Source organism: Rhea americana, unplaced genomic scaffold (assembly GCF_003343005.1).
Source record: "Rhea americana isolate MKP2758 unplaced genomic scaffold, rheAme1 scaffold_100, whole genome shotgun sequence".
Lineage (NCBI taxonomy): Eukaryota > Metazoa > Chordata > Aves > Rheiformes > Rheidae > Rhea > Rhea americana.
In genome coordinates this window covers 61,775-89,387 of record NW_028185040.1, presented here as the reverse complement: position 1 = coordinate 89,387, position 27,613 = coordinate 61,775, and the positions used below count along the sequence as shown (strand labels likewise).

General features: G+C 40.7%; 1 protein-coding gene across 1 annotated transcript in view; it reads left to right on the top strand.

Moving 5' to 3' along the window:
- Positions 1–11,213, top strand: part of BMPER (BMP binding endothelial regulator) — a 150,408-nt gene extending 139,195 nt beyond the window's left edge. The window contains exons 14-15 of the mRNA XM_085303689.1: positions 4,855–4,985; positions 10,918–11,213. Of these exons, the coding sequence (XP_085159815.1) occupies positions 4,855–4,985; positions 10,918–11,099 (313 nt within the window). The 3' untranslated portion in view covers positions 11,100–11,213. The remainder of the gene's footprint in view (positions 1–4,854; positions 4,986–10,917) is intronic.
- The last annotated feature ends 16,400 nt before the right edge of the window (positions 11,214–27,613 follow it).

The following is a 27,613-nucleotide window of genomic DNA, read 5'->3' as shown; positions in this document are numbered from 1 at the left end:
TACCTTGGAAGAGCCAAAAATCTCTTAATGGGCAGTACAATAACTGGACATTGTTGCTTCATTGTCAGAAAAAATCCAAATTTTTAATATAAACATATTTTTGTGTTGTTTGAACAAGCCAATCAGTTTAGAGCAGTTAGTGGCATAGAACCTATTTATCAAATTCAAAGGAGGAACGAAGAAGAGACAGAATTTGAAGTTATACACAAGAATTTTGAAATGTATCAATCACTGGAGGGGGTAAAAAAGAAAGCTACAGGCCCACAAAAGATTTTTGAAAGGGGAAAATATTAGGACAGCACACGAGAATCAGTTTTTAATTTCAACTAATGAAACACCCCATACTATCCTTCTAATACGACTGAAGAATAACATCAAGAGTAACTGTGAGAAATGTAATTAAATGTCAGAAATAAACACAACTTAAAAAAAAAAAAAAAAAGTGAAGTCAAAGCTTGACCATGGGACATTGCCACCTCTCTCTTGCTAGCCAGCCCCCCAGAGGAAGGACATCTCCTCTGCTACAGCCTTTCCCAGAAGTGCCCTTTGACTCTCTTGGTGGCCTTGCCTGGAGTTTCCCGCGGGGCACGCTAGAGGGAAGCAGTGACTGTGTTGGTTATCAAACAAACCAAGTATCAGCTCCCTGTGGATTTCAGAAGGGATATAAAAAGACCCCCCCTCAGCTGAACTGCCAGTCTGTCTAACTGCAATTAATATTAAGGCATTAAATTTGCCAGCAAGGAATTTCATGAGAAGAAAAAAATCGATTTTGAGTGTTGACTAGGCTTGGCAGTTGTGAATATACTTTCCTTTATTCCCATTTTTCTTTATTATTTAACCTTAAAAACAATTAGCAACTACAACTGATTAATAAAACAACAGCAATCTGACAACTGATCCTCAGCCAAACCTAGGGATTGAGCCCAACAGCTGTTATGAGTATTAAGCACTGAGGAAAATAAGAATCACACAAGCAATTAGGGGTGTAATGAATGAGAATGCTGATAATGAAAAAGCAGAGGAGACTGGGGGTGAGCCTATGCCCTGGTCTTTCTTAGTTWTTAATATAGATGTAGCCTGAGCATCTGAACCCATAGTTCTGGGGACTGTCCATCGCTTGGCACATTAGGTTTTGGTGCYGGGAAGTTGCATGACCTGATACGAGCAACTGAGGCAGCTTAACTGCACTGGTTCCTGCTGGGGCTGGCATCGTCTCTAAGTAACCAGAGACTCTCACGGTGCAAAACTGTAAATCTGTGCTCTCAAAACCAGAGGAAGTACCTCAGGTTTAGGATTTTATAATTCCTAAGGCAGGAAGTCAGTGAGCACATAACCAGCCTAGCACTGGCAAGCATCCCTAAACTCCCTGGGCTTAAGTAATAACTACATTTTAGTGGAGAGCAGTAAAATGTGTTTGCTCAAGGAGGCTAGCACAGCAACGAAAAAGGTAATGAAATGCTATCTTGATATCTGACTCCCTCTGTGGAGAATACTGGAGGCTGTCTTTGTGCTCRTAATTTGCTACAGTAGCAAACAAGCATCTACTTCACTGTGAAATGAGACAGGGACCTCTTAAATGGCGTGGGGGATACTGAACATCTCCTGTTTTATAGCGGTGCCTGTGAACCACAGAACAGGATGCTAGCAAAAGAGCACAGCATGTGGTGGCCAAAGCCAACTGTGTAAAGCTGTTCAGTGGAAAGGTGACCCTATACGCTTATGCAAGGCCTTTTATCAGTGACGATACCAAATAGTGCCAAGCATGTTGTCCTAATYTGTTCCTTGCAGCCTATACAGGAACATCTGCTATTCTAAAAGATGTGAAGGGACCTACTGCAGAACTAAAGCAAAATGAAAGTACATTTTTGCTAAGAAGTAAAGTTATTTCAAATGAAAACTGCTGGGCTGTAAACACAAAAATGTTGTCTATTTGATACAAAGCAATTCTATTTGTTCATATTATGTGTATATGGATAAATGCAGGATAGATACCTTTTTGTATTAGCACTTATGTTGCTTATTTGTCACAGTGAATTTTTAGGTAAGTTCATGTTGGGGGTTTGCTGAGGGTAAAAATGATTGAAAGCTCATGAAAATGCCAGGCAGAGCTATTAAGTATAACTGTATGGAAGGTCATGGAAATAGCCAGTGACTTTGACAAGGGGAAGTGCTCCTCTTTAAGGAGCACTGTTGACTATCATAGAATCAGTAAGGTTGGAAGGGACCTCTRGAGATCATCTAGTCCAACCTCCCCRCTCAGCAGGGGCACCTAGAGCATGTTAGACAGGGTTGCRTCCASGCGGGCCTTGAAGATCTCCAGAGAAGGAGATTCCACAACCTCTCTGGGCAACCTGGTCCAGTGCTCCGTCACTCTCACAGGGAAGAAATTACCTTTCACGTTCAGGCGGAACTTCCTGTGGTTCAATTTCTGCCCATTGCCTCTTGTCCTGTCACACGGGACAACTGAAAAGAGTTTGTCCCTGTCCCCTTGGACCCTTCCCTTCAGGTATATATTATACACATTGATAAAATCCCCCCTCAGTCTCCTCTTCCCCAAGCTGAAGAGGCCCAGCTCTCACAGCCGTTCCTCAGAGGACAGATGCTCCAGCCCTCTGATCATCTTTGTAGCCCTATGCTGGRCTCTCTCCAGTAGCTCCGTGTCTCTCTTGTACTGAGGAGCCCAGAACTGGAAACAGTACTYGAGATGAGGCCTCCCCAGGGCTGAGTAGAGGGGCAGGATCACCTYCCTYSACCTGCTGGCAACACTCTTCCTAATGCAYCCMAGGAGACCATTGGTCTTCTTGGCCACAAGGGCACATTGCTGGCTCATAGTCAACTTGTCATCCACCAGCACTCCCAGGTCCTTCTCTRCAGAGCTGCTCTCYAGWAGGTCAGTCCCCAGCTTGTACTAGTGCCCAGGGTTATTCCTCCCCAGGTGCAGGACTCTGCACTTGCCCTTGTTGAACCTCGTGAGGTTCCTCTCTGCCCAGCTCTCTGGCCTGTCCAGGTCTCTCTGAAYGGCAGCACACCCCTCTGGTGTATCAGCCACTCMTCCCAGCTTGGTATCATCAGCAAACTTGCTGAGGAGGCACTCCATCCCCTCRTCCAGGTCACTGATGAAAAAGTTGAACAGGATGGGACCCAGTACTGAGCCTTGGGGGACGCCACTCACCACAGGCCTCCAGCTAGACTCCACACCACTGATGACAACCCTCTGAGCTCAGCCTTTCAGCCAGTTCTCAATCCACTTCACTGTCCACTCATCTAACCCACACTTTTCTGAGCTTATCTAGGAGGATGTTATGGGAGACAGTGTCAAAAGCCTTGCTGAAGTCAAGGCAGACAACRTCCATTGCTCTCCCCTCATCTACCCACCCAGTCTTTCCATCACAGAAGACTATCAGATTGGTTAAGCAGGATTTCCCCTTGGGAGCTTATCTGTGTTTGAAAGGACAGTAACTTTCTCTCCTAGTRTTGTATAAAGCACTCCCAGTGACTCCAAAGCATCTTGCAGGCGTTAGGGCTCCTGCCTGCTTTTGGTTGAGGTGCTCCTTTTCCAGGCCGTAGCTATGGGGAAGGTTTCTAGAAAAGCGAGCCAATACTTATCCATTTCCTGAAGACAATTTTTAGTCCCCAGTGAGGGAGTTTGACATGAAAAGCTCATTTGTGACTTTCAGCTCTTCGTCTCTGGAGACTTTGTGCCTCTCACAGGTGCTACAGTGTCCTCTTGGGACTGGCAACAGCAGCAGGTGTGCAGGGGCCTGGGTGCTCCTGCCCAGGGACACCCATGGGTCCCATGCAGAGCACCCAGGGGAAAGTGGGGAGATGGAGGGCCTGTTTTTTAAGGGGCTGAGTGTGCCTTCCCCACACTATGTCCCTGCCTTCCAATGATTTCCCTTGGAGCAGCGGATGCTCAGCATTTCTGAAAGCGAGCTGTTAGCATTTGCAGAAGTGCTAAGGCATTTTTTGTGTACTCAAAAACTGTTGTGAACCTTTTGCCAGTTACATTTTAGGCCTGTGCCAAATGGCACACATTCTGGGTGAGCTAACTTTAAATATAGTGGTGACATACGCAGTAGCAGTTTTGCTTTGGGCCATCTTAGGGGCTTTGCTCCCGGCCACATTTTGCAGTGATTGCRTTGTACACAGTGGAAGAAGATGATGGTATTAACAAGCATCTGGGGGATTTCCTAGCACAGAAACTGCTCAGTTATGCTGCATCACTCCTGCTCCTTTAYAGATCTCTTTAAGTCTGGCATTTAGTAGTGCTGCCATTGAGAAAATGGGCATATAGCTGCTTTGAGACCTGCAAAGCAGGGAGAGGCTGGAGAGAAGGCGCCGTTTCATCCCTTGCGTGGCAGGGCATGTGCTTGTGGCCTGCAGAACTCCTCCATTTAACGCTGCTGCTGTTACTCATTTTTGTTGTTGTTATTTTCATTATTTTTATTATTACTATTATTAAATTAGTCTTCTCCAGGGAATAAGAAGCCTGTATTCTGTATTAACACAAAATTGTTGCAAATGATATTTGCCTTCTGCCAYTGATGTCTTCGTCCTCTCTGTGTCTTGGTTCTCATTCCACCTCCCTGTTGCTGTGTGATTCTCTCCTGGGTGCAGCTGAGCCTTTTCTGCATCAGCACTGCTCATCAAAAAATGAGCTGAACCCTTTGGACATGGCAGCAGCAAAGTATTTAACTCTTTGACCATTTAGCACAAGCTGCTGTGGCATTGAGCTCCATGTGAAGAAANAAAAAAAAAAAAAAAAGAAAGAAAGGAAAAAGGATGATTCCAAAGCTCACAGAGCTATTTGTCAAATCTTCTCTTGCTTATTTGTTTCTGGGCATTTTTCTGCAGGTCCTGCGTGACAGACATGTGCGAGTGTCCAGTTCATAAAAACTGCTACTGYGAGTCATTCCTGGCCTATGCCCGAGCCTGTCAGAGGGAAGGCTTGAAAGTCCAGTGGATCCCTGAGCAGAACTGTGCAGGTAAGTGTTTTCAGATTGCTTCATTGCAACCCAGCACAGGGTATTATCCTGGGACTGGTGGAGGAAGATCAGAAATGAAGAACTGTTTAGAAAGGGCTGGAATTACATCGGCAGTGTGGTTAAATTGTGAACTACRGAGAAAGACCTTACCAGGAAAGATTTTCAACTAGCGAATATTAGAAATGTTTATTTCTTTGCAAAACTTTTCACCTCTAATGCCAGATGCCACTAATTTTGTGTACTTCCAGGAAGAAGCACGTCTTTTTTATTCAGAATATGTAAATAGGTGGTTACCAATAATATTTAATTTCCTTTACCCTCCTGTTAAGGTACAGTTATATCTTCAGAGACAACATATATATATAATAGGTACAATGAGGGAAGAAGAGATAATGTTTTTAATGGGAATATTAAAATGCTGAACTGCATTAATTTTGGTGCATGGGCCAGATTCCCCATGTGATTAGTACTGCATTAATTACAAGTAATTGTGAGTAATTGTTTCCAAGAGAAGTGGTGGTCTGTGGTCATGGGTACTTGAAGTAAAATGCAATATTGCAGATGAATATTTCCCCAGATGATGGTCCTGTTAATTTAGGACACTCTATAATGGCATCAATTGTCTGGACATGTATTCAGATTTATGTAAAGCAATTGATAGTAATAAAAAAATGAGAGAAGGATATTCTACGCTGGTTAAAGAGCTATTACTCTGTGGTCCATTTCRGTGATTGTATGTGGCTCAGAGCCCACTCTCTCAACTTTAATTTCCTTTTACGTTGAAGTCACAGTAGCAAGAGTGGGTGAGAGACACAGCAAATTACGTTTGACTAACTGTTCCTCAAAGGCTTGATTTTTTCTTACAAAGGAACAGAATTATCCAAATAGGGTGTCACTAAATGAACCCACTGTTCAAGAATGTGTTCTCAAATAATATTAATGACATAAGTAATTTTAATCTATTGATCCAGTAGCAGATCAGAGCAGAACCCACAACAAACAGCCTGAATGCTTTTTACTTTATTAGTTTTGATCGAAGCACTTCAGACCGGGACCCCAGAGTGGCAGATGCCATTCCACATAGAATAAAAACWCCACTCTGTGCCTTCAGGGGTTTTTTGTAAGTGTTGGCATATCATGACTTCACTAATTGAGGTTTTCTTTCACAATTTTTGTGGTATCTTGCCAAAGAGAAGAAAAATTTCTAAGGCAAAAACAGTCCGTGAGAGAACATTATGAAGGAATTTAAACATGCATCTTCCATTAAAGCTAATGAAAGAGATACTTAAATCCACTTGAGTTTTTTAATCTCAGCGCAAACTTCTAGAGGAGAAGGGGAAATCTTCTTGTTTAGCAGAAAATGTAGATATGCTGTATGTGGTAAAGCATTCAGTATCCGAGTAGCACAGTATTCTATAGTAAATGGTATGATAAGCCTTAAATTAAATTAAAGTGCATCCACTGCACTTCTTACCTTATTAGTGCCCAGRGTCAAGGTTTTAATCTTTAACTCACTTTTTTTCCCCAAAAAAAGCCTTTTTAGTTACAATTATTGTGGCCTAATTATGGATAAAAGTTTCTGAGTATGAAACAATATATCCCTAATAAAATTTTAGCATTCTGTGACTTTCATTTCCTGTTTGACATTTCATAGCTGGTGGGATACTTGGAAGAGCTGTGTTCTGATGAAAACGGAGTATATTTATTAGTAAAACCAGGTTTTAATTATTCTTTTGTGTGTTATAAAACCAGATCTTGTGTGGTTGCCAGTTCCCCTACCCTGACTGCTGTACGCTTGGCTCATTTTTATAATCTTTAGAAAGCTTGYGCTGTCTGGACAGTCAGCCAAACGGGATGCTCAGGAGGCAAAMTTATATGTCTTGTTCCCTACATGCTCTTCCTCCTCCCTCAGCTAGGCAGTGTTTCCTCCTCTAACTCATCAACTAAATACTGCAGCACAAAGCTTGGTGTACTTTGGGGCTAGCTTGGTAAGGAGAGTTATCAGCTGTCATTAAACAGGATGGGTGAAGAGAAGAAGCTAATTAATAGTGAAGAAGGAGGGAGTTATTGTAGGAAAAGGTTGCTGAGAGCTGCATGGGAACTTAGAGGGCTTGGAAACAAATCCAGGTTTCCATGGAAGTGGTGGAGAGTGAGTGCTATTATGATAGATAGAAAAAATATATATATACGGAGGAGAAGAAAAAAGCAGGAGAGTCAGGGTGCAGGAAGGAAAAAATAAAAGAAAGTAGTATATGAAATAGGGAATATATATGCCATAGGGAAAAGAAAGATTACAAATGGAAGGAAGAGGTAAGAAACAGCAGGAAGATAGAAAGGAAGTTTTTTTTTTTTTTAAGATAGAAAGGAACATTTTTTTTTCAGCCCAAGAAAGGATAAGAAAGCAGTTTATCAGGAGGAGTTAAGTAAACTGAGGATGAGGAAAGGCCTTGTCCTCTAGTAATTTAACACTGAAATCCTGAGGGCGTTGAGGCTAATGGCAGAAGGCAGTAACCCTCACCACAGGCATGACTACACAGACAAAAGCAAGGCAAGGATGAACAGTAATAAAGTGTAAAGTGCTCATGTGAGCATCGAGAAGGGGCTGGCATGCTCCAGCAGCCTCCTAAAACCTGAACRATTTTCTTCTTTGATCTCTATGTGTTCAGTGGAACTAGGGGAGGATGAGTCTAGACCTGAATATGTCTCTCCTCTGCTGGATCTCCTCTCTTCTGCTGTGGAATTTCCTATCCAAAGTCACCCTTACCCCTGGTACATTTTGCTTACCTTTAACCACTTTACTCTGCGTGAATGAGTATCAGAGGCAGGAGGGCTTTTCAGTGGAAACTTCTTAAAACCTGAAAGCTGAAAACATCAACACAACTGCATCACTAGAAGGCCAGAGTCCAGATCTATTACCTTCTCCTGCTCCATGTTAAAGAACATTTTGCGAGCTGCAAGCACTGTGAGTGACATCTAGCTTGTAAGTCCTACGAAATGCCTGGAAAGGACAAGCCGTGCGACACCAGCAGAAAAAGCAGCATGAGTTATTGATGCACAAATGTCACCTCAGAAGTTTCTGTGGAATCAGATTTCCCAGATGCCATCTCACAAGGGAARCCTGCAGAAGATCCCCCTGTGTATTTCGGCTTTTGTGCTGGGGAAGAAGAGCTATTACCAAGTAATTACAATCGTTTCTTCCAAGAGGCACAGACAGATACAAACCTTCTCTGTGAATGTGCCAAACCGGCTGGAATAAACCGGCTCTGGTCTGAAAATTGTATAGCCTTATTAGGCAGGGTTTATTAGCTCAGGCACAGGGCTGTATTTATATGACTATATGGCTTCTGGACCGGAGCTGGCTACCATCCCGCCAGCTCAGAAAGCGGTCGGAGGAAGCTCGCATCTGTCATGCCAAACACATGTTCTAGAAGAAGAGTGGAAAAATCCCGTTGGGACTGGTAACATTGCAAAATGCAGTATTATTAGTAACTTTTGTGCTTTTTATTTTTGTGTGTGTGTGTGCTAGTTAGTGCGCTAAGGAAGTTATTACTAACAGAGCTTAGTGCTTTGAGAGAGGAATTTGCCCCGAAAGATGGGTGCAAAGGCATCACTTCTGTTTTCCATGTTTACATGGTACTGGTTCATTTCGGCAGTCCCTGGGAAGCCTACTGCAGAATGTCTTTATTTTTATTTTTCAAGCTGTTGATGAAGTGGAATGTTCTGGATCAATCACGCCACATGTTAACAACCAAAGCTCTCAACAATAAAAACCAGCCGGGGAATTTAAACAGCAGCCATCGTGCTTCCCCTCCCGCCCCAGTTTTCCCTAGACAGTAGGTTAATAATGCCATTAACAGCAGTGACTGCAGCAGCGAGCCAAGCCCTCGCATCTTCTCCACGATGCAGTCTGAAGGAGAAGGAGGTGTTTCGCCACGCAAAGGGGCATCTGTCCACGTGGGGCAGGGCAGAGCTGGGCAGCACGTACGGATACTGTGGTGGCGGAGGGCAGCYTCTAAAATATTCTCATTTCCTCTGGGGCAGAGATGAGGAAGTGGAAAGGAGATCTGGAGCCAACTTTCCTCCAACCCACCATCTGAGGCACCAAACAGAGCTCAGATGGAAAGAAAGGGCTGGCTACGAGTGCAGTAAAGCTTTGGGGGAGAAATCTCTACTGCCTAAAAACTTAAGCGTGCAGAGCTTGCTGCATGGAAATTGCATGTACCAGAGCCTGATGTTTCGTTTTTGTGGTTACTCAATTTAAGACCCTTTGAAAGGAAACTCATTTTCAGAGGGGAGGGACCAACGCTTCCGGTAAACAGGCCCCTTAAGATACTACGTGTTGTGCGTGGACAATCACTATCAGTCTTCAAACATCTCAGTCCACTTTTCTAGACAATTACTGCATGGTTTCCAAAGCCTTTTGAAGCTGCGCACATTTTAGTTTTCACTCTTACAGAGATTCAACCTCCATTTTAATACACTATGTAAGTAAGTGCAGAGCTTGTAGAGAATCTAATGTTTTACTGTACAATTAACATTGTTTGCATGTTTTCCAACCTTCTGAATTCCCCTTTTCWTTTTCATTTAATTTTATTTTTTCCTTTTACATTTTTTTCCTTCTTTAAATGCAGGAAAGTTATAGTGCAGAGCAAGATAGAAATGTAAGGGTGGAAAAAAWTCCCCCAAAGACCTGTGCCTATAGGCAGAATAAGCATATCTAGAACATAGCTGGAAGATGTTTGTCCAACCTATTTTTAAATGCTATTCAATGAAAGTTTTTTCACAGACTTCTTAGGCAGTTCCTTCTAGTATTTTCTCATGTTTAAAGCTAGAAAGCTTTTTTCCCCCTAATATCTGTCCTAATATTCAGCTGCTAATTCTGTGTAACTCCAAGATTTTCTGCTGTACTATCCAATATTTCCCTTTTTTTGTTTGTTTGTTCCTTTAATCTCTGTGTTCTGAGATCTTTGTATGCATTCTTTCCTAAATTCTTTCCTCTCTCAGGCCTGACTTACGCAAATGTACATCCTGGATGCTTGAGATTGTGTTTCCATCTATCAGCTATCTGATCAGTACATGTTTTTGCCATCARAACGGCTGTTTGAAAGAATAACAAGCTTTTATTCACTACTGAGCCATGTATTATTCTCCATACTAAAATGGCAGGATATAAATTGTTAAGAGTTTAAATATTGATCTGGTGGAGGTATAGTGCTTTTAGCTGAGCCCTCAGTGGTCTTTATGTTGGAAAACCATTGTGCTGTCAGCCGCATAAATCAATGAATGGATACTAGAATCATTAAGTACAAGAATYGCCATTTCCAGTGATCCCTTGATAAAATAGTGTAAAGCATTGAAATCATTGTTTTGTTTTTTAGAAATGGAGCTGCTGAATTAACTGCACTGTTTTTACTTGCTACAATACGCAATACTGAAACTATAATCTTAGGAAGTCTGATGTGGTGAATGACTTCCCTTTTTTTGTTCTTCTTTCCTTAAGAGTGGAAATGATAATTGTCTGTCTTTGTAAATGTTTCAGAAATCTTTGATAAAAGGCATCATACTAAATAAATAAAAACTGCTAAGCCTTAAATACAAAGCATAGATCTGCTTCTGGATAGGAACTATCTCGAAGTTTTGGGAATTTGAGATCTAGGTTTTCATTTCTATGCTTTGTATACAGTCAACTGTGTTAAAATTCTGAAAACGTTGAAGACTGTTACGAAATTAGATTTTGATACCTTTATATCTGCCATGTAAAGTAGCATTGCATTTAATGTAGTCAAATCTCTTTGCAAAAAACTTTTCTTCTAGATGATCGTAATACCAAAATGTGCTTTCAGATTTTTGCAATAGAAAGCGAGTAGAGAGGTATCTAACTTTACGTGCATGACTGTGTGATACATTTTTTTCCCTTTTAACTACCTTTCAGCAACCCAGTGTAAACACGGTGCAGTTTATGATACCTGTGGTCCTGGATGTGTCAAAACATGTGACAACTGGAATGAGATTGGCCCATGCAACAAGCCCTGCATTGCAGGGTGCCACTGTCCGGCAAATTTAGTTCTTCACAAAGGAAGATGCATCAAGCCAGTCCTATGTCCACAGCGATGACACTAGTTCTCTCTCCATGGACACTAATGTGGGCGTCACTGACACCTTTGAAGCTCACAGCTCATGAAGGACTGCAGCCGTTTGTGTACAAATTCAGCAAAGTACACACCTACTCAGAGTGTAAATATGCTCCTGGGTGTGTATTTGTGTGTTTATGTATACACACATGAGCATCTATAAAGATACATAAATGTATACTGTGTGTATGTAGATATACATATCTATACACAAGTGCCCTAAACGTAAGTACAACTCATATATTTATATATATATATGTACACACACACAAATATACATCATTTCTATATATCATAAAAGGATGAATTATTATATGTATATTTTTTGCTATAAAGTTTATGTATTGTTATTTCAAGGACACTAATCTGCAAGTCATGTGAGTTATTGTAAAAATAAACCAGGTGTTTTTAATATAATATAGTGGCATGAGAAGATTGGATGACTTTGCCATTGCATAAGTTTACCGTTTCCAAGGAAACTTTTCTAGGGCCACAGCATTGCCAGACTGGATTAGTTTCAACACAGAACCTGGATTTACAGTTGTGCGGGAAACACATTTCTCTAGAGGTGGAGGATTTATCTAGGAATATTTCATGTATACCTTAGAGCTGGATAGTGATTGGTGACAGTGGTTAATCATGCAGAGAAAGCTAGGGATCGGCTTTTATGCTTTACTGAAATTACCGTGCAAAAGGATTTCCAAAGCTGATTGGCCAGCTGCCAGCCTAGAGATATTTCTTTCTGGAACAGCACCAAAAAGTCAGGGGGCAGATTTTTAAGTGTTCGGCACCCAGCAGCTTGCTTTGAAAATTTGACTGCTTCCCATTTCATATCCTAATACTCCTTCTATGCTGTTGTGTTTGGCAGTAGCTGTGAATACACAATAAGGAGTCTGAAGAAAATATTGGTGTACCTTTTAGCCCCTTTAACATGTTCTAAACTGCTGGGTTTGTTCCATATTTCTCCAAAATATTATGCAAAAGCAAATCCCACTGTGAACTGGAGTTTTGGATTTCAGTGTGCCTTAAAACATGAAATAATGCCGTGTTTAGTAACTCATTTAATTTATCAGCATGGTTAAGAAAAAAGACAAATTCTCTCTTTCAAAAAAACAGTAGGGAATGTCAAATGCTAATTGGAAGACTGCAATTTATTTCCTTACTGGTCTTTGCTTGAGGTTTACGAACATGTGGGCTCTGTGAAGTTTGCTTGACTTTTGAAGTCTCCCAGCGGAGAAGCAATAATATGGAATTTCATTAGAAACTGTTAAAAAAGCCATACAACTTTGTCAAGCCTGAAGAAAGGGGGGTTATTTTTCTTCCACTGGAAAACCTCCTGTAGAGCCTGGTGGAATGTCCTCTGGAGATGATAGAAATCTTTGGGCATCTGATTTAGGTTTATRATGAAGTAATATCCTCCCACACAGCCACTTCCATTATGCCTTGCATTGAAATTGCACGTTGTAACGCTTTGAACAGTTTTTCTTCCTTAATTCTTCTCGCTCCAGGAAGCTTCACAAAGTCTGAGTTTATAGTGTGTGAGTGGCTGTGACACTTGGGTTATGCAACCTGCCTGCGATCCTCTCTTAGGAGATGTTGAGGAAGCGTGGATAGCGTAGGCACCACACTCTCCCAAATGCTGTACCACCACAGTGTTAAAAAGAGCTGAGCAAATAATGCCAGGAGCGTTGCACAGATGTTTGTCCAAATCTTAAATAAATTCAGCTTGATCTTTTTATGTCCCTTTTGTGTTCGTTTTCTCAGAACAACCAAATAACTCAGTTTTACTGGCAGAGAGGGTTCCAAAGCCACATATACAAGTGTACGGGGAAGCAGAATTGCAAATGTTCAGCTCCCATCAGAGCAGGAAACTGAAAGAGCTCATGTGATAACTGAACAGAGAAGCTGAAATTTAGAACAACTGCCACTGGTCCACAGAGTTAAAACATAAAATGGCAGTCATTAAAATAATTTAAAGCATGAGTTAGATCAAAGAACATTACCATCTACTTGAGCTTTCTATGCTGAGATATGGGGTCTAAAACATTAAGAAGGTTATTTGCCCAGCTCTAGTTTAAGGTAGATTTTTGTTACTTGCTAATCAGCGTTTCTAAAATACATGCTAAGTGTTTAGCTGTAATGCAGATGGAAAGTTCATAACGAATTGCATGAGTGAGCAGTGTAAAGAACTGTCTTTTCTTCTCCTGGCTAACAATGGTGAATGAAAAAGAAAGAAGAAGCCCTCCAGCTCTTGCAGTCCACTGATCACATTCAAGCAGTGCTAACTGATATCCAGTGAAGAGGTGACTGAGACCATCTGTAGTATGATTTTTTTTTTTAATCCTAAAATGGTTCAGTTTGAAATCTGACCTACAGGTCATCTCAAAATAAAGACTCATTCCTCAGCTTAGTTTTGGAAAATCTACCAAATTAGTGGCAACCCCCTACTTTTTGCTTTAATGATGTGGGCTGAGGAAAATAGGAAAGTGATTTTACCTCTAATCCGTCTGATTCTGCCTCTCTGGTGCTGTACAGCTTTTTCCTCCAACCTCCAGAGCTATCAAGGGAACAGTAGGGCTATAGTCTGCCTAGTTCACCTGTACACTCTGAGGTAAAGAAGTTCTGTTTTTCTAAAGACTGACTCCAAGCTTCAGTTTAGCACAGGCTTTATATCTGTAATTACTCTGTGCCAAACTGAGATATTCAGACCAGATCAGTCCCAGGTGTGGCTGTCTCATGCCTCTCTCCTGCTCATCCTTCTTCTTCCAGACTGTTTAAAGGTTGACCGTCTAGCCCAATAACATTAATAGCAGCATTACCAGCATTGGCCTCAGAGAGTTTGGGTTACAGCCCATCTTTGTCCTTAATTCAGCATTTCTTTCTAATTCTGCTGTCTTGGCTCATGCAATATTATTCCTAGGATGCTAAAACTGGAAGCTTCCTGCATATCCCTGGGGAATTTTTGACAAAATTCTCTGATAATCCAATTTTAGTATGCTCTGGCAATAATGTGCTGTTAATAATAGCATAAGGTTGATAAACTGTATGGTATATTCACCACACAAAATTGATGGTTTTATAACTTTGGGTATTGTCTATGTTTATGTCACTATGTGCATATAACTTTATGCCAGTTCATAACGTGAAATACATTTCAAGGAACAGAGGTTCCAACCAAAGGGCGATCCAAAAGGAAAGTCTGATAAACAGTGCTGTAATCCAGTAGATGGAGTCAAGGAAAGACTTGCATCAATAGCTTTGCCATTAACCTGCTATGAGGTCTCTGGCAAGTCATTTAATACTTTGTACTTCAATAGGGAAATAGGGCATTGATATTTATGGCATTTTTAAAAAAGTTTATGGATAAAAAAATCTTCTAAAATGCTAGACAGCACTGCTGGAATGTCAGCTGGTGTTTTGCCACTCTTCTCAGGTCTGCTTTGCATCATGTTGTCTCCCTGAGATATGATATGTCTCCCATATCTCCGATATCATTGTCACTTCAAAGCTAGCTTTTTGTTGGCATATGTGGAGGTAGAATACATATACCTCCTCCCCATTTACTGTCAATTGTGTCTATCTTTGTCAGAAATACTGTGGTTTATAAACCATGGAGATAAAACATAGCCAAACAAAATAATTTGGGTTGCAGCCAGAACATTCTGTAGGTACTTCCAGGTCTTCCAAGAGCACTCCTTCTTCTACAGAGCTAGGTATGCTACTTACAGCAAAAATGAAAAGACTCTTAATATCCTTCCCAGATGTTACCCTATCCTTACATCACATTAGTAGATTCTGGTAGATAACCTAAAAGAAAGAACTGCTTCTCATTGGAAGTTTCACTTCTTTTGAACACAGGATTCAAATGCAGTTCAACACTGCTTAGCCTCCCATTGACAGAACCTAACATTTGCAAAAGCTGGACTGATCCTTGGAGTGACTGTATAGAGTTGGTGGAGGGTGGAGGGCTGTCCTTCATTAAAAGAGGACAAAGTAAGATCAGAGCTTAATAGCCCATGCATTTGCACCTAGGGAAGCTGAAGAAGCAGATTTAGTCAATTGACTAAAAGCAGTAAGATGTTTCAGGCATTTTGGGAAGTGTCCCAACTAAGGGGACACTATGCCAAGATTTCAGTATTTGACAAATAGGAATAAGGAAGTGGACTTCATTCCATACATACTCCTATGAATCATGTGTTGAGATCTGAATAGAACAGGTATATACATCCATAATTAAAATAAAGTTATGAGCTACTATTCCTACTTTTGGTCACAACCCCTAAGTAACAGTAGAACAAGTCACCTAAGGTAAGGAAAGTGCTTTTATTTCCTGGGCTGAATTTAGGCAAACATCCGCAGAATTTGGAAAGGGGGTTGGTCCCTCATGCTTTCACTAACAAAGCAAAGCTGTTATGTTTTCCTCCATGATGTATGTTTTAGTGAACATACATATATTCCCCAGTCTACAATAGTGTAAGCAAAGGTACAAATGCACATTTGTAACTATCTGGTTCCTTTGAGATACAATTGAAGGTTTTACTAAATACTAACAGCACTCAAGCCTTTTTTTTTCCCTCAACAACATCTTTTTATCAGGCAGCAACGTTGCTGAATGTCAAGCAGTATTTTAAAAATTCTAAGGAATGTTAAATATGAAATGTGACATTCGCAAAGCTATTTGCATGACTTTACTCTTTTTATTGTGAGTTTTTCTAGGCTTGCATCAAGGAGCAAGCTAGCTGTAGCACAGTGTGTGTTTGTAAGGGGGAGTATAATTACTTTATAATTGATCATGTTTTGTATTCTCCCTTGGGATGCTTATACCAGGACACCAGTATAATTTGGTTTTGTACATGAAAGTGAAATGATGGGAATGTAGGAATTGCCTGCCCAGACAGAAACATGATTTTTTTTCTTCGCCAGTGGTGAAAAAATGCTTCAAAGCATGCTTCAAAGAATGGTATGTAAGCCTCATAATGGACAGCTGTGTAACAACCTGTTCACAGCAGTAATTTAGCCTCATACTCTGGCAGTAAGCAGTTGGTGCTTTAATGACCCAGTCTTCCAGAGCACTTATCTATGTGCTCAAACTTTGAATAACCTCATTTGCTTCAATGGGGTAATGTGCACRCTGACTTCTAACCACATGCTTAAATGGTTTGCTGGGCCAAGGCCAGAGAGTTCAGCATCTAGCAGGATCAAGTCTTAAACCTTGTGGAATAGTATTTGTATTTCTTCATTATTTCTATACATAGATCTATTTTATGGTCATGCTGCTGTCTACTGCTAGAACATCATAGATGTCAGTGCTTTTTGAAGCTTTTTGTATTAAGACTGAAGAAGATGAGAGAGAATTTTTCTACTGATTTCTGATGCCAGCAGAGCAATTTCTTACACTCTAATTATCCAATCTATTTTATTTCTTCTTTTTGTTAAAAGACAAGGACATAAGGGACTTGATTTTTCTTTTGCAGTGGTGAATGTAGGGAACAATTTCAGTGAGCTAACTATTGCTAACTGTACAGGATTTAAACTGGTGTGAGATAATACTAACACTATCCAAGCTTTGCAGTTGTGGGTCACACAATTCTGGTGTGATTATCCTCGATTATTCGATTTCTAGAACATCCCTTGGTATATTAACAATCACTACCAATTGCTTCTAGCTATAGTTAATACCAATCTTTGATAACACTGTATTGGAGTAAAAGCATCTGCAACCCAAATCAGTATAAATAATTTGCTATAAGAGATCATAGCATATAAATGAAGGAAAAAAAAAGTAATTTGTTGTAGTTACTTTACTTTCACAAAATTTTGATAAATGGTATTAATAAGAAAAAAAGGAAGAGTGAATATAAAAACTGAAGATGTAAAGAGGATTTCAGAAGTGAGGGGATTTTTTTACTTTTAAGGTATTGAAGTTCTTTAGTGAGAATATTTAGGTAGCTTTTGAAACCTACAGAAAAATCTTGATTGGGTTCTACAGAAGTTGGATCAAAACCTTAAAAGATATATGTAATAATTCAGTTTAACAGCTAGAATATCAGTGTCTTGGAAAAAAATTAGTACAGTTCAGAAGATGTTGCTTCTTCTATGTTAGGCAGCTGAATGTTTGCTAGTTTGGGATGTAAATATCTAAGGTGTTTGAACCCCACTGTACCTGATCTATAGCTCTGACTTTCTTCGTGTTGATGTATATCAAGAATTATTCCAGAGGAACCCATAGAATTACACTTGTGTTAAAAGACAAGAGTTGTTCATCTTGTTCATTGTAATTAACTGTTATCCTGGAAATGATCAAGTGGAGGAGAAGCTGCAGGGAAAATTACAGTGTGTATCACATATGTAAGATGTTTGAAGCCATTAATGTATGGATAGGTTACTTGAAATATTTTATATACAATTTGGGAAGAATGCTCTATAATGTCAAGAGCATCATTGTAGAATGTTTACAATTTGATGTTTAAAATTGCTTTGCTTTCTCATGCTAATTTTTTAAGAGATTTTACAAGAGGTGCATTCATGTAAATATAAAATATATTTAAAATGTTACTAAATTTATGTCTTCAGTATGTCTCAATTTATATCTTTGTTGAATTTTAAATGATTATGTAGTTCAATGTGGCTTATAGAACTGCAAAACTGTACAGTAACTTTGACATGGCTTGTCTGTGAGTGTCTATACAGTTTTGGCAAGAATATTGTACTAATATAATTTTGTAAAAGTAGGATTGTGATGAGTCTGTTTGTAAAAACATTATTTATTCCCTTATAAACTTAATATTTATTATCTTTACATACATAAAAAATGATGCCTGATTATTTCCTAGCTGTGACTTAAAACAACTGTTCTAATTTGTATGGTCCGATTCAGAAAAACAACATCTTCCATGCAATAACTGATACTGTGTTCTAGCAAGAACTGATGGTAAATACAGTTTTTCTTGGGAGGGGAGGGAGGTGTGCAGGGCCATATAGACTGTGTTCACCTTTAGTTTTACCTGTGATTTGGGAGCTGAGATTTTGGGGTCTTTTTTCAGCCCATGACTGGCTTATATGGTATCATTTGGCCAAGTTACTTCACTGCTATTGCCTCAGTTTTCCCATGGGTGGAATAGGAATGATAATGCTTTACAAAATCACAGAAACTGTAGGAACAATGAATTTGTTAGAAATCCACTGATTTCTACTTGAGCAAGGCTCCTGCTAATGACCATTGGGCTCCAGATCAGGTCTCACAATTGCTAAATATTTTGATTCCTTGGAAAGAAGAACCTGTCCTACCTTCAAGCGAGTATGTGGATTGTGAACCCAAACAGCGTGGCTGAGAGTAGACCTGGCTCTGGCTTGAGTGAGAAGAGGACCTGCTGCTTCTCCTCAGGAGATTTTTCCCTACTCAGCTGAGGCAAAGAGAGCATGGCAGGTAAGAGAGTCTGGCTTTTTTTTTTTTTTTTTTTTTTTTTTTTTTTTTTTTTTTTTTCATTTTAAAGTCATGGGGCTACTGGCATTGCATGGTCTGTAGCTGTGGGACTGTTGACTTGGTCTGTACTAAATATTGAAGTGAAGTTCCCAGTGACCCGTGGAGGCTGCTACAGTATCACGAGATGCTGAATGCTCAGTGACTTCCTCAGCATCAGAGACACTGATGAGGGCAGGCTCGTCTCACTAATACATATCCATTCTTATTTCCATTTGCTCCAATACTAAGCCATGAAGGTAATGCAGAGGTCACAAAGTCTGGAGTTTGAGGCGATCTGGACCTAGTTGCTGAGCATGCCAGCTGTTTACTTAAATACTCGCTCGTTATTTTTACCTCTAGACCTCAGCCTCTGTGAGAAGGGTTATTTGGTATTATTTTTTCTCATCGTAGATGCTGCAGTATTAACTTTCCTCCCAAGCAGCGTGCAGGTACAGACTTTATTCTTACAGCGTGCAGGTACAGACTTTATCCTTACTTCTCTCTCCACTTGGCCATTGGGTGAGATTAATCTTAAAGATATTCAGCATTTAATCTGCCTAGCATGAAAGGTTTACAGACTGACCTTGTTCAGAGTGTTTGCCTTTTCATGGGTGCAGAGTGTAGGTCCCACTGGTACCTCTAGCAGCTGCAAGTGCTCAGACCCCAGGTGTTTAGGACACAGAACCAAAGGGTGAACAATATGAATAATGAAGATATTCAGCTTTATGAATGAATCTTTGGAAAAGACCAGGATGAATCCACAGCTTCGGGATGGCTTTTGAACCTGAAATGCCACCCTCTGGAGTCCCTCCAACATATGATCTATATAAGTCCTGCTGAAGACAGCCTCTGCCCCATGAGGTCTAGGTTCACTGCTGAGTAGGTCCATGCTGGGCAATAAACTCCCTGAGCTGGAAGCAGAGGGGCAAAATGAGTAATACTTGTAAGGCATGATGAGCAGATGGCCTGCAGGGGGAATGGGAAAGGGCCAGGGAGGATAGGAAAGGAGGAAAAGGAGCTCCAATAGGGCATCTCTTAGATTCCAGCTTCTCCATCTCTGCTGTCTGTTTTTATCTGGTCAGCCTGAGCCTCACATCTCGTAGTAGCAATTTTTTCCCTTCCTGCTCTTTTGCATCCCATTTTGAATCAGAGAGATTCTGTCACTCATTTTTTTCATCAAAGCCCTAGAAGAGAGAATTTTCCCTACGAAAAAATAGAGAAGAAAGGATTAGCATTCAGATGGAGAAAAAAGGCTAGTAGCTGTTGTTCATTTAATTGTTCTGTGGGCTTCTTTACTCCTTTCAGACTATTCACTCAACTCAGACAATTAATCAATTAGAGTAATTTTTCTTCATCAACTACACTTTACCCTCAATACATTTGTGATGGCTGAGTGTACAGGTAATAGCTGATCTGATAGGCAGCCACACTTCTTTGAAAAATAGTATTAAACCATACTGAAAAGCTAATACTGTCCATTAAGGACTTTGAACTGATGTATAGCTTCTGTTTTTATCATTGTGTTCTGCAATCACCACATATTAAATCTCCCCTTAAAAGACAATGCTTTGCCTTCAGTTCTATTCATCCTGTTTTATTTACTACATCTGGAAATCATGCCCAGCATAGCTATTATTTCCCTGTCTCCTTCCACTGTTTTGTTGGATATGGATGTAGGATATGGTGTTTTGTAATACAGTTTCTCCTCTAAGTGTCTCTCCCCAGTGTGTATTATATACGTAACTGCACATAGAAAGATAATGCARGTGGATAACTGTATAAATAGAGTTTAAACATTCAAGAGCTGAAGTAATATATTTGATAGTGTGAAGGACAGCATTTAAATCTTTTTAATTTCATTTAAAAGCTGGAAAAAGAGCAATTTTGGTTGCTATTTTCTGAATGCACAGCAGATGGTGCTTAACAAATACGCTTTACAGCCAATATCTGAAAACAGCAAAGACTGGCAATTTGAATTTTAGTCATGCTTCTTGATCTTTACTAATTGGAAAAAACATCAATTCATCAATTGGAATCGAAGGCCCCCAACAGGATTGACTTAGTTCAATATACACGATGTACACAAATGTTTGAAGGATGGGGATGCAAGAACAGTTTTTCCAAAATAGCCTCTTGTGTGCTATAAGGAACTATACATTTGAAAAGGAATTAGGCAACAGGAGAATTGTTTCTCTCTAGATTGTTGACCTGACCTTTCCCTCCAGACTCATCAATTTTAATTAATGGGAAAGAACCAAGCTCCCAAATACGACAGTCTACTTTTTACAAGAGCAAACTTTGTCCCACCGACAAAATCATATGAAGAAAATTCCGTAATGAGACATCATCTGATGTTGCTGTACTCCCATCAGATGGGGGCATTGCTTCATGTATATGCCGGTGAAGCAAGATTTTTTCCACTGGCACCAGCACACTAACCCATGGGCAATCCTTTCGAAGTGCGGGTGGAATGTGTCCTCTGAGTAAAGCAGAGCTTGCATCATTGCTTCCTCTCTTGGAATCTGTGTAGCGAGATAAGAACAGAGATGCAACTCTGAGTGCTATTTACAGTCTCCAGTGTCAAAAACTCAAGATGTATCTCTAATAAGGCAGCTGTCATTATATATAAGCATAAGCTGTCGTGAGCCAAGAGAATAATATTAAGACAGTCAATGAGTCAGACTGCTAAAGAGAATTTACTGACACATTTAGTAAAGTTTTAAGTAAACAATATTCTTTTTGAGGTCTCCTTTTTTTCCAAGCTTTGTACTTTCTACAGAAAACATGTATTTTTAGTAGAAATTCATTACTGATGAAAGGGGTCACAATGAACATACTGGAGAGGTAAGTTTTTCCTGCACAAATGCTGATACAACACTAACAGCAGGAATACAAACATTTGCAACTGCCTTCTGTGATTATGCTGATCTCAACCTGCAGGATCTCTTCTCAACATAATATGTATTTAGTCAGCTGCAGACTGCTAGCTGTAGCAGTTGTTTGTGATGTGCAAAATCTATATGCCTGTATAATTTATCATGAAATCTACAGCATTGCACTGATGTAAAAGAATGGAGCATTTTTAGACACTGCTTGCCTGCTCAATAGCCAGTCATGCAACGGAACTGCAGCAGTTTCTCTAATTTGGTGTCAAAACCTGATTCCCTGTTAGAACTGAGACAACTGACCATCTCTAGAAGAAGTCCTAGGAGCAGGGACAATCGGGTAGCAATACACCTTATGGGCAACTGTGGGGGATGTACTCCCTCTCCTTGTTTGTAGAGGTTTTAAAGGCAAACCAGCTCAATGCAGCTGCAAGCTTAGTGTCGGTGTTAAGACTCCTTTAAGAACTTGAACAGATGAATTGGATGCTTTTCTACCACATCTGCACAGGGATGCACATGATGACCTGCCAGTTGGACTTGGATGCAGAAGTCACACATCTGCAGTAGATTTACTAGCATTCAAAAACAGAATGGTTTGAAATATGGGCTTTATCAGATTAACTTTGAAAATACATGGTGCCATGAGATGTTATGAATCATATCTGCTAGTCCAGATAGGAAAAAAACACCAGTTCAGAGTCCAGGTTTGAGAGCAAAGGTGAGTGGTCCATTAATGATTCAGAGCCCTGGAGACTTGAGTGRAAAACCATCCACCAGTTCAGCAAAGAGACTGAAGACCTGCTAGGACCTTCAGCACAAGCTGTGTAAAGGGCCCCTTGTTCCTCACTCTGGAGCAGAGCAGGGAGCGCTGTCGCTAGCATCAGCTCTGTGGCACATGATGAGATGATTGTTTACAGGCAATAGCAAATGATGTGAATTAATGTGAGGTGCAGCCAAACAGAAAAGGCCAATTTTTCCCTGAAACCATTCTAACAACAGACACTTAAAGGAGCCTCTGTTAAATGATCCTAAGAACATGTTGAGGAGTAAGCTGTTATAGCCAAGATTGTTCTGCGACTATGTGCAAATGAGTGTCTGTTTAACCACCACCTGCAGCTGTTGGCCCACCTTCTCCCTTTGTTTAAATTTCTATTCTCCTCAGGAAGCAGAACAGCACATGCAGGCCACTGCAAGTAGATGATAGTACTGCTGAGGTAAGAATCAATAATGCTCTAATTTTATCTCACTTGCCACTGAGAAAGTCAAATTGAATCTTCTCGAAATTTTTGAAACAAATTCAGGCAACAGACTGCACTGTTTAAGTTGCAGATACATTACGATTACAAATCTGTAGGAAAAAGGTTTGTTGATGTATTGATCTGTCACAAATGCATAGCATCTACTCCCCTGTCATCCATCCTATTTTGTAGAGTACTGGGCAAACTCCAAAGCAGATTGCAAAATAACTTATATTAGCTGCAGTAAGAAAACATGATTTACTCTGTCCTGAATAAGGTGTGCCATTCAAATCAACCCTTATAAATCTGTGTTTGCATGCATGTATGCACTGCATGTGTGTATGCCCATGAGGGAAGATCAAGGAAGGTACAACTGCATCTTATGATGCAGAAAGCATGGTCCATTTTAATGGTGAAGGAAATTTCTCCATCCACAGAAAATCTACATATCCCTTTTTTGGTACGGAAAAGGACAGCATTTCTGTACCTTGGGTCTGTAATTTGGAGAGCCACACTGTGAACCCAAGCTTTTCTGCCTACTTCTGTCCCAAACACAGCCGGTGGGTCTGAGCTGAACCAAAATGTAAATCTGACTCGCAACAGACCTATTTCAGGAGATGGTAAGACTAAAGCAGCAGTAGGAGAACTACTTAGCATGTTCATAATGAATCTGAAAAGATCGAGCTTTACTGCTGCATCTACCAGCAGCTGATCAGAACTTGTGCTCTGAAATTTTCATATTTAGGAAAACTTAAAGCTGCCATCCATCTACAGGGATGCTTATTCAGTGTCACACTTTCCAGTGACATTTGCTAATATTACCAAACTATTTATAAGGATAAAACTAAAAATGAAAACAAGCTAGGCTGCAGCATCATTTCTAGTGGAAAATATGTTTCCTTAGCTAGAAAAAGGCATGCTCTAACACTGAGAAATAGGAAATTGCTTGCCTGCAGGTGAAATTTAGAAGGGAGGTATTAAAAGGAGTTTTATTATTTAGAAGAGAGGTTATTATTATGCTTGCAAAAATATGTCTAGATTTCACAAGTTTGTTCTGTTGTCTCAAAAGTGCAAGTGTTAACTTGGAGTTGGGTACAGTAAGTGTGTCCCCAGGAGCAGAAGGTATTGTGCTATAAAGACTTAAGAGCTGCTATTTCTTATATTTGAGTTTATCTATACCACTATGAACTACACTAATAGAACTGAAAGGAAGCAACTTATACTGGTGAAGTTGAGTAAGTAAGTGTAGGTACCTGCTGGCTTGGAGATAGGATATAGAAATAAATGCTCACATCTACTTCTTTAAATGTTTAACTGGCTCTTGAACAAGATATACCCTGACATGTCCTGTAACGCTGGCTACAGGTGGCTGCCATTCAGTCTGAGCCCAATCTCAGATCTCGCTGAATGTAACAGGTATGCCACATACTTCTTATTCAGAGAAAACAGAATAGCAATTACACATCTTTGTTTAAAGTCAATTGGCTCGACAGCAATCGCTATCCCAAGGCATGGAGCAGCATGATAAAGCCCGTGCAGAAACTCTGCAGTGGGTTCTTTGAAAACTGGCAGGAGGCACAGGAGCTGAGGCATTGATTTGACTGCAGTTATGTGTGAAAGGAATCAGAAAGTGAGCAAACTGCAAGAGAAGGCAGTGCGAGAATGAGATTGAAAGGGGACAGGAATGGCCTCTGGTGCCCAGGACTGTTTGGAAGAAAGACTTTATCAGTACAGGTCCTGAGTTTAGGGAAACTGTACTTTCTGTTTTCTTTGCATGTAAACATTACCGAAAAGAGTAACTCCCTACCCCAGCCAAACAAATCTGACCTACACAACCAATATCTAAGAAGCAAAGCTCCATATTGTGGCTGGCTAACGACGTAAGCACTAACACATACAGAAAAAACAGATATTTAGACTAGATGCCTGGTAGCGTAAGCAGACTATTTCTCAGGTAGCTCCAGTAAAGTACTGCAAGCCATACCAGCTTACATCAGCTGACATAGCCCTAGAGTTCCTTTCATTACAGACCAGCAGACCATCCAGAGCACTGCCTATATCATGCAAGTGCACCTGCCTTGTTAAAACAATGATCTTCTCCTTTTAGGATTATGTTCTGATCAGGAGTCATTAGAAGAACAGCTTTAGAGCTCTGTTGTTCCTCCATCTATCTCCTGCAACTATTCCAAGCATAGGGTTTCTTTTTACACAACTTCTGTGTATGGTCTCTCAGCTTTTCTCACAGAGCTGTGACTTCTTATTTTGGGTTGATTAGCTGTGACTCAGCTGGAGAGCATGCGGATGGCAGTCTACCTAGGTATCCTACAATTCTGCCTGAGATCAATGCTATGGTAGTGTCTATTTTTGGGTAGAGATGACAGCTTCGTATCAGTACCCTCTGAAAAAGATGATGAATTGTTCCAGAATCTCTCCCTCATGATTATCTGTCAACAGGCAATTCACATGACTTGACATGGGAATCTTTTTTAAAATCACTTTTTTAAAAGATCAAGCCTCCAGTTTTTAGAAAAATAAGAGGTATTAGCCAAATTATATATTTGCATAAACTACTATTACTCTTCCAAAGTTGCAGTGACTTAAACTTGACACTTTCTACTTAAAGGGAGCATTCCATTCATATGGAAAGAAGACATGAAAACGTCTTTAAAGTAGCTGAAGCAACAAAGCCAGATTTGAATACTGGAGTCTGGCGAAGACTTAATGGAAAAATCCAGCTTATACTGCTGAGAGACTGATTCCATGCAATTTTTATAGGTAGCTCTGAATCAGAAACAGGAAGTGTAGATCCAGCTCCAAAGCTGCTCTTAAAGCTTGTACTTACTTTTTAATACCCTATTGCTGTACCACAGAGTAGCAGAGCACAGACCTTGGATTCTTATTTAGGCTGAGCTCTTCATTAAAAATATTAATGTATCAGTCATAAAATATATATTCTACATTTTACAGCAAGTACTTTTTTTGCTGTACTTCCCAGCAGCCCCATTCATCCATTCTGACCTGTTAGCTGGTTCCAGATAGCTTAGAAAGCAAATCAGCCACTATTGAGAGACAGGACAAAAGACTTCCACAATTAAGGGTGAATGCATGAGAAGACACTTCTGAAGTTGTTGTAAGCAATGACAGAAAGTGAAGACAATACTGAATGTTCCGCTCTGAAGTCTGAATGAGTAATGATTATGTAATCAGAGTGTTTTGTGAAATATTGAGCAAGAATGCATTACAAATGCTTCTTCTGTAATTTTATGGGCAAGATTAATTAAAATTTCATACAGCAGCTACAATTCTCGTAATAATTTGTAACTATTAATGAATTACCTACATTAGCAGGAAATAAATCATAACAATTTTTATTTGGATTGTAAGATGACAGAAGTACATTTCTAAAAAGTGCTATCCATTGTTTATGACATTTAAAACTAAAGGAAAAAATAATGAGTTATTTTGCTCACTTTGAAGACAAAGAACAGCATCTTTGCAAATTGTTTTCATTACTGTAAACAAGTTTTACGACATTTCACACCCATTCATTTAACTGACAGTAGAACAGACTTGTTCAAACYGAAAGTTTGAATAATGTAGGGCAAAAGTGCATTTTTAAGAAACTGTTTCTCCATGAGTTGGGTTGTAACAATCCCTCTATTTGTTAGCTAGAAAAAAGAACAGAGGAAAAGCTTTCACCTGGGTAGCTTTGAAGACTGCAAAGCATTGACACTGTATCTATGTATCTTGCCTTTAGTAGCTGTAACTGACCAGCGATTTTATTCTGAATAAAACAAGCAAATTAAATTCTTTGCAAATCAATTAGCTGTCAACTAGCAATAACAGAAATGGGGAAAAATGTAAAGTTTACTAACACTTTAAGACTTAAATTTTGGTTTCTTGTAAATGTTTTCATTCACAAGAAATGAATGAATAAAGGATTTCACAYTGAGGGTAGTAAGCTTAAGGGAATTATCTTGACTTCGATACCTACAGCTACACATGCAAGTTTAAAAGCTTTCTCTTTAAGGATTGTCTGTGAAAAATGGCCATGTCTCAAGCAGCTGCATTTCACTTCAAGATTTTTCTGCCGACGGAGTGAGGAGTCTTGTGTGCAACACGGTAAGGCAGAAACGCACTCCTTATTGAGGCTATTACAGTAGTGATTACAAATGGCGGCAGCACGTGCTGTGAACTGGAGCATTCACATCTCCATAGTCTGAGATCGAGCGTAAACATTTTCATCCATCCGCTGTAACTGGCGATCACCTCCGTGAGCTGCAGACACAGCCGAGCGCTTCGAACGCCACACGTCCCAGCTGCGCGCCTGCGCTAAGCYGTTTTCTCCGGGGCTGTCCCAGGGCGAGAGCCAGTCTCACGCTGCGAAACAAGACTCGCTGTCACGCTGAAACGGCAGAGGCGCAACCAGCAGCAGAGCGTGCTCCACACGCTGCCTGCAAGCAGCCTGCGGAGCCCCGACAGGGCCAGTCAGGCCTGCACGCGCCGGCCTGCACCTCGCACCGGGAAAGCGCTATCGCAGGGMGCCTGCGCGCAGCAGGCTGCGGCCGTTCCCAGTCTGCCGCGGCCCTCAGCTCGGGTGGAAAACGGGCCGCCCCGGCGTCCCCCTCAGCGCAGCCGGGCGCCTCGCGGCGTTCAGGGCGTCGAGGCGGGCGGCAGCGGCGGGYGTTTCCGGCCCCTCAGCGGGAGTGCTGCAGGGCGAAGGCGCACTTCTTGTAGGCGGCGTACAGCAGCAGGATGGCGCGCAGCATCTGGCGGCACATGGCGGCGGCGGCGCGGGCCTGCGGCGCCCGCAGCGCGCAGGGCCGCCGCTGCCGAGGGCTCACCACCCGGCAGAAAGCCGAGCGCTCCGACACCCGCAGCGCCCCGGTCCAGCGCGGCGCCTGCGCCGTCA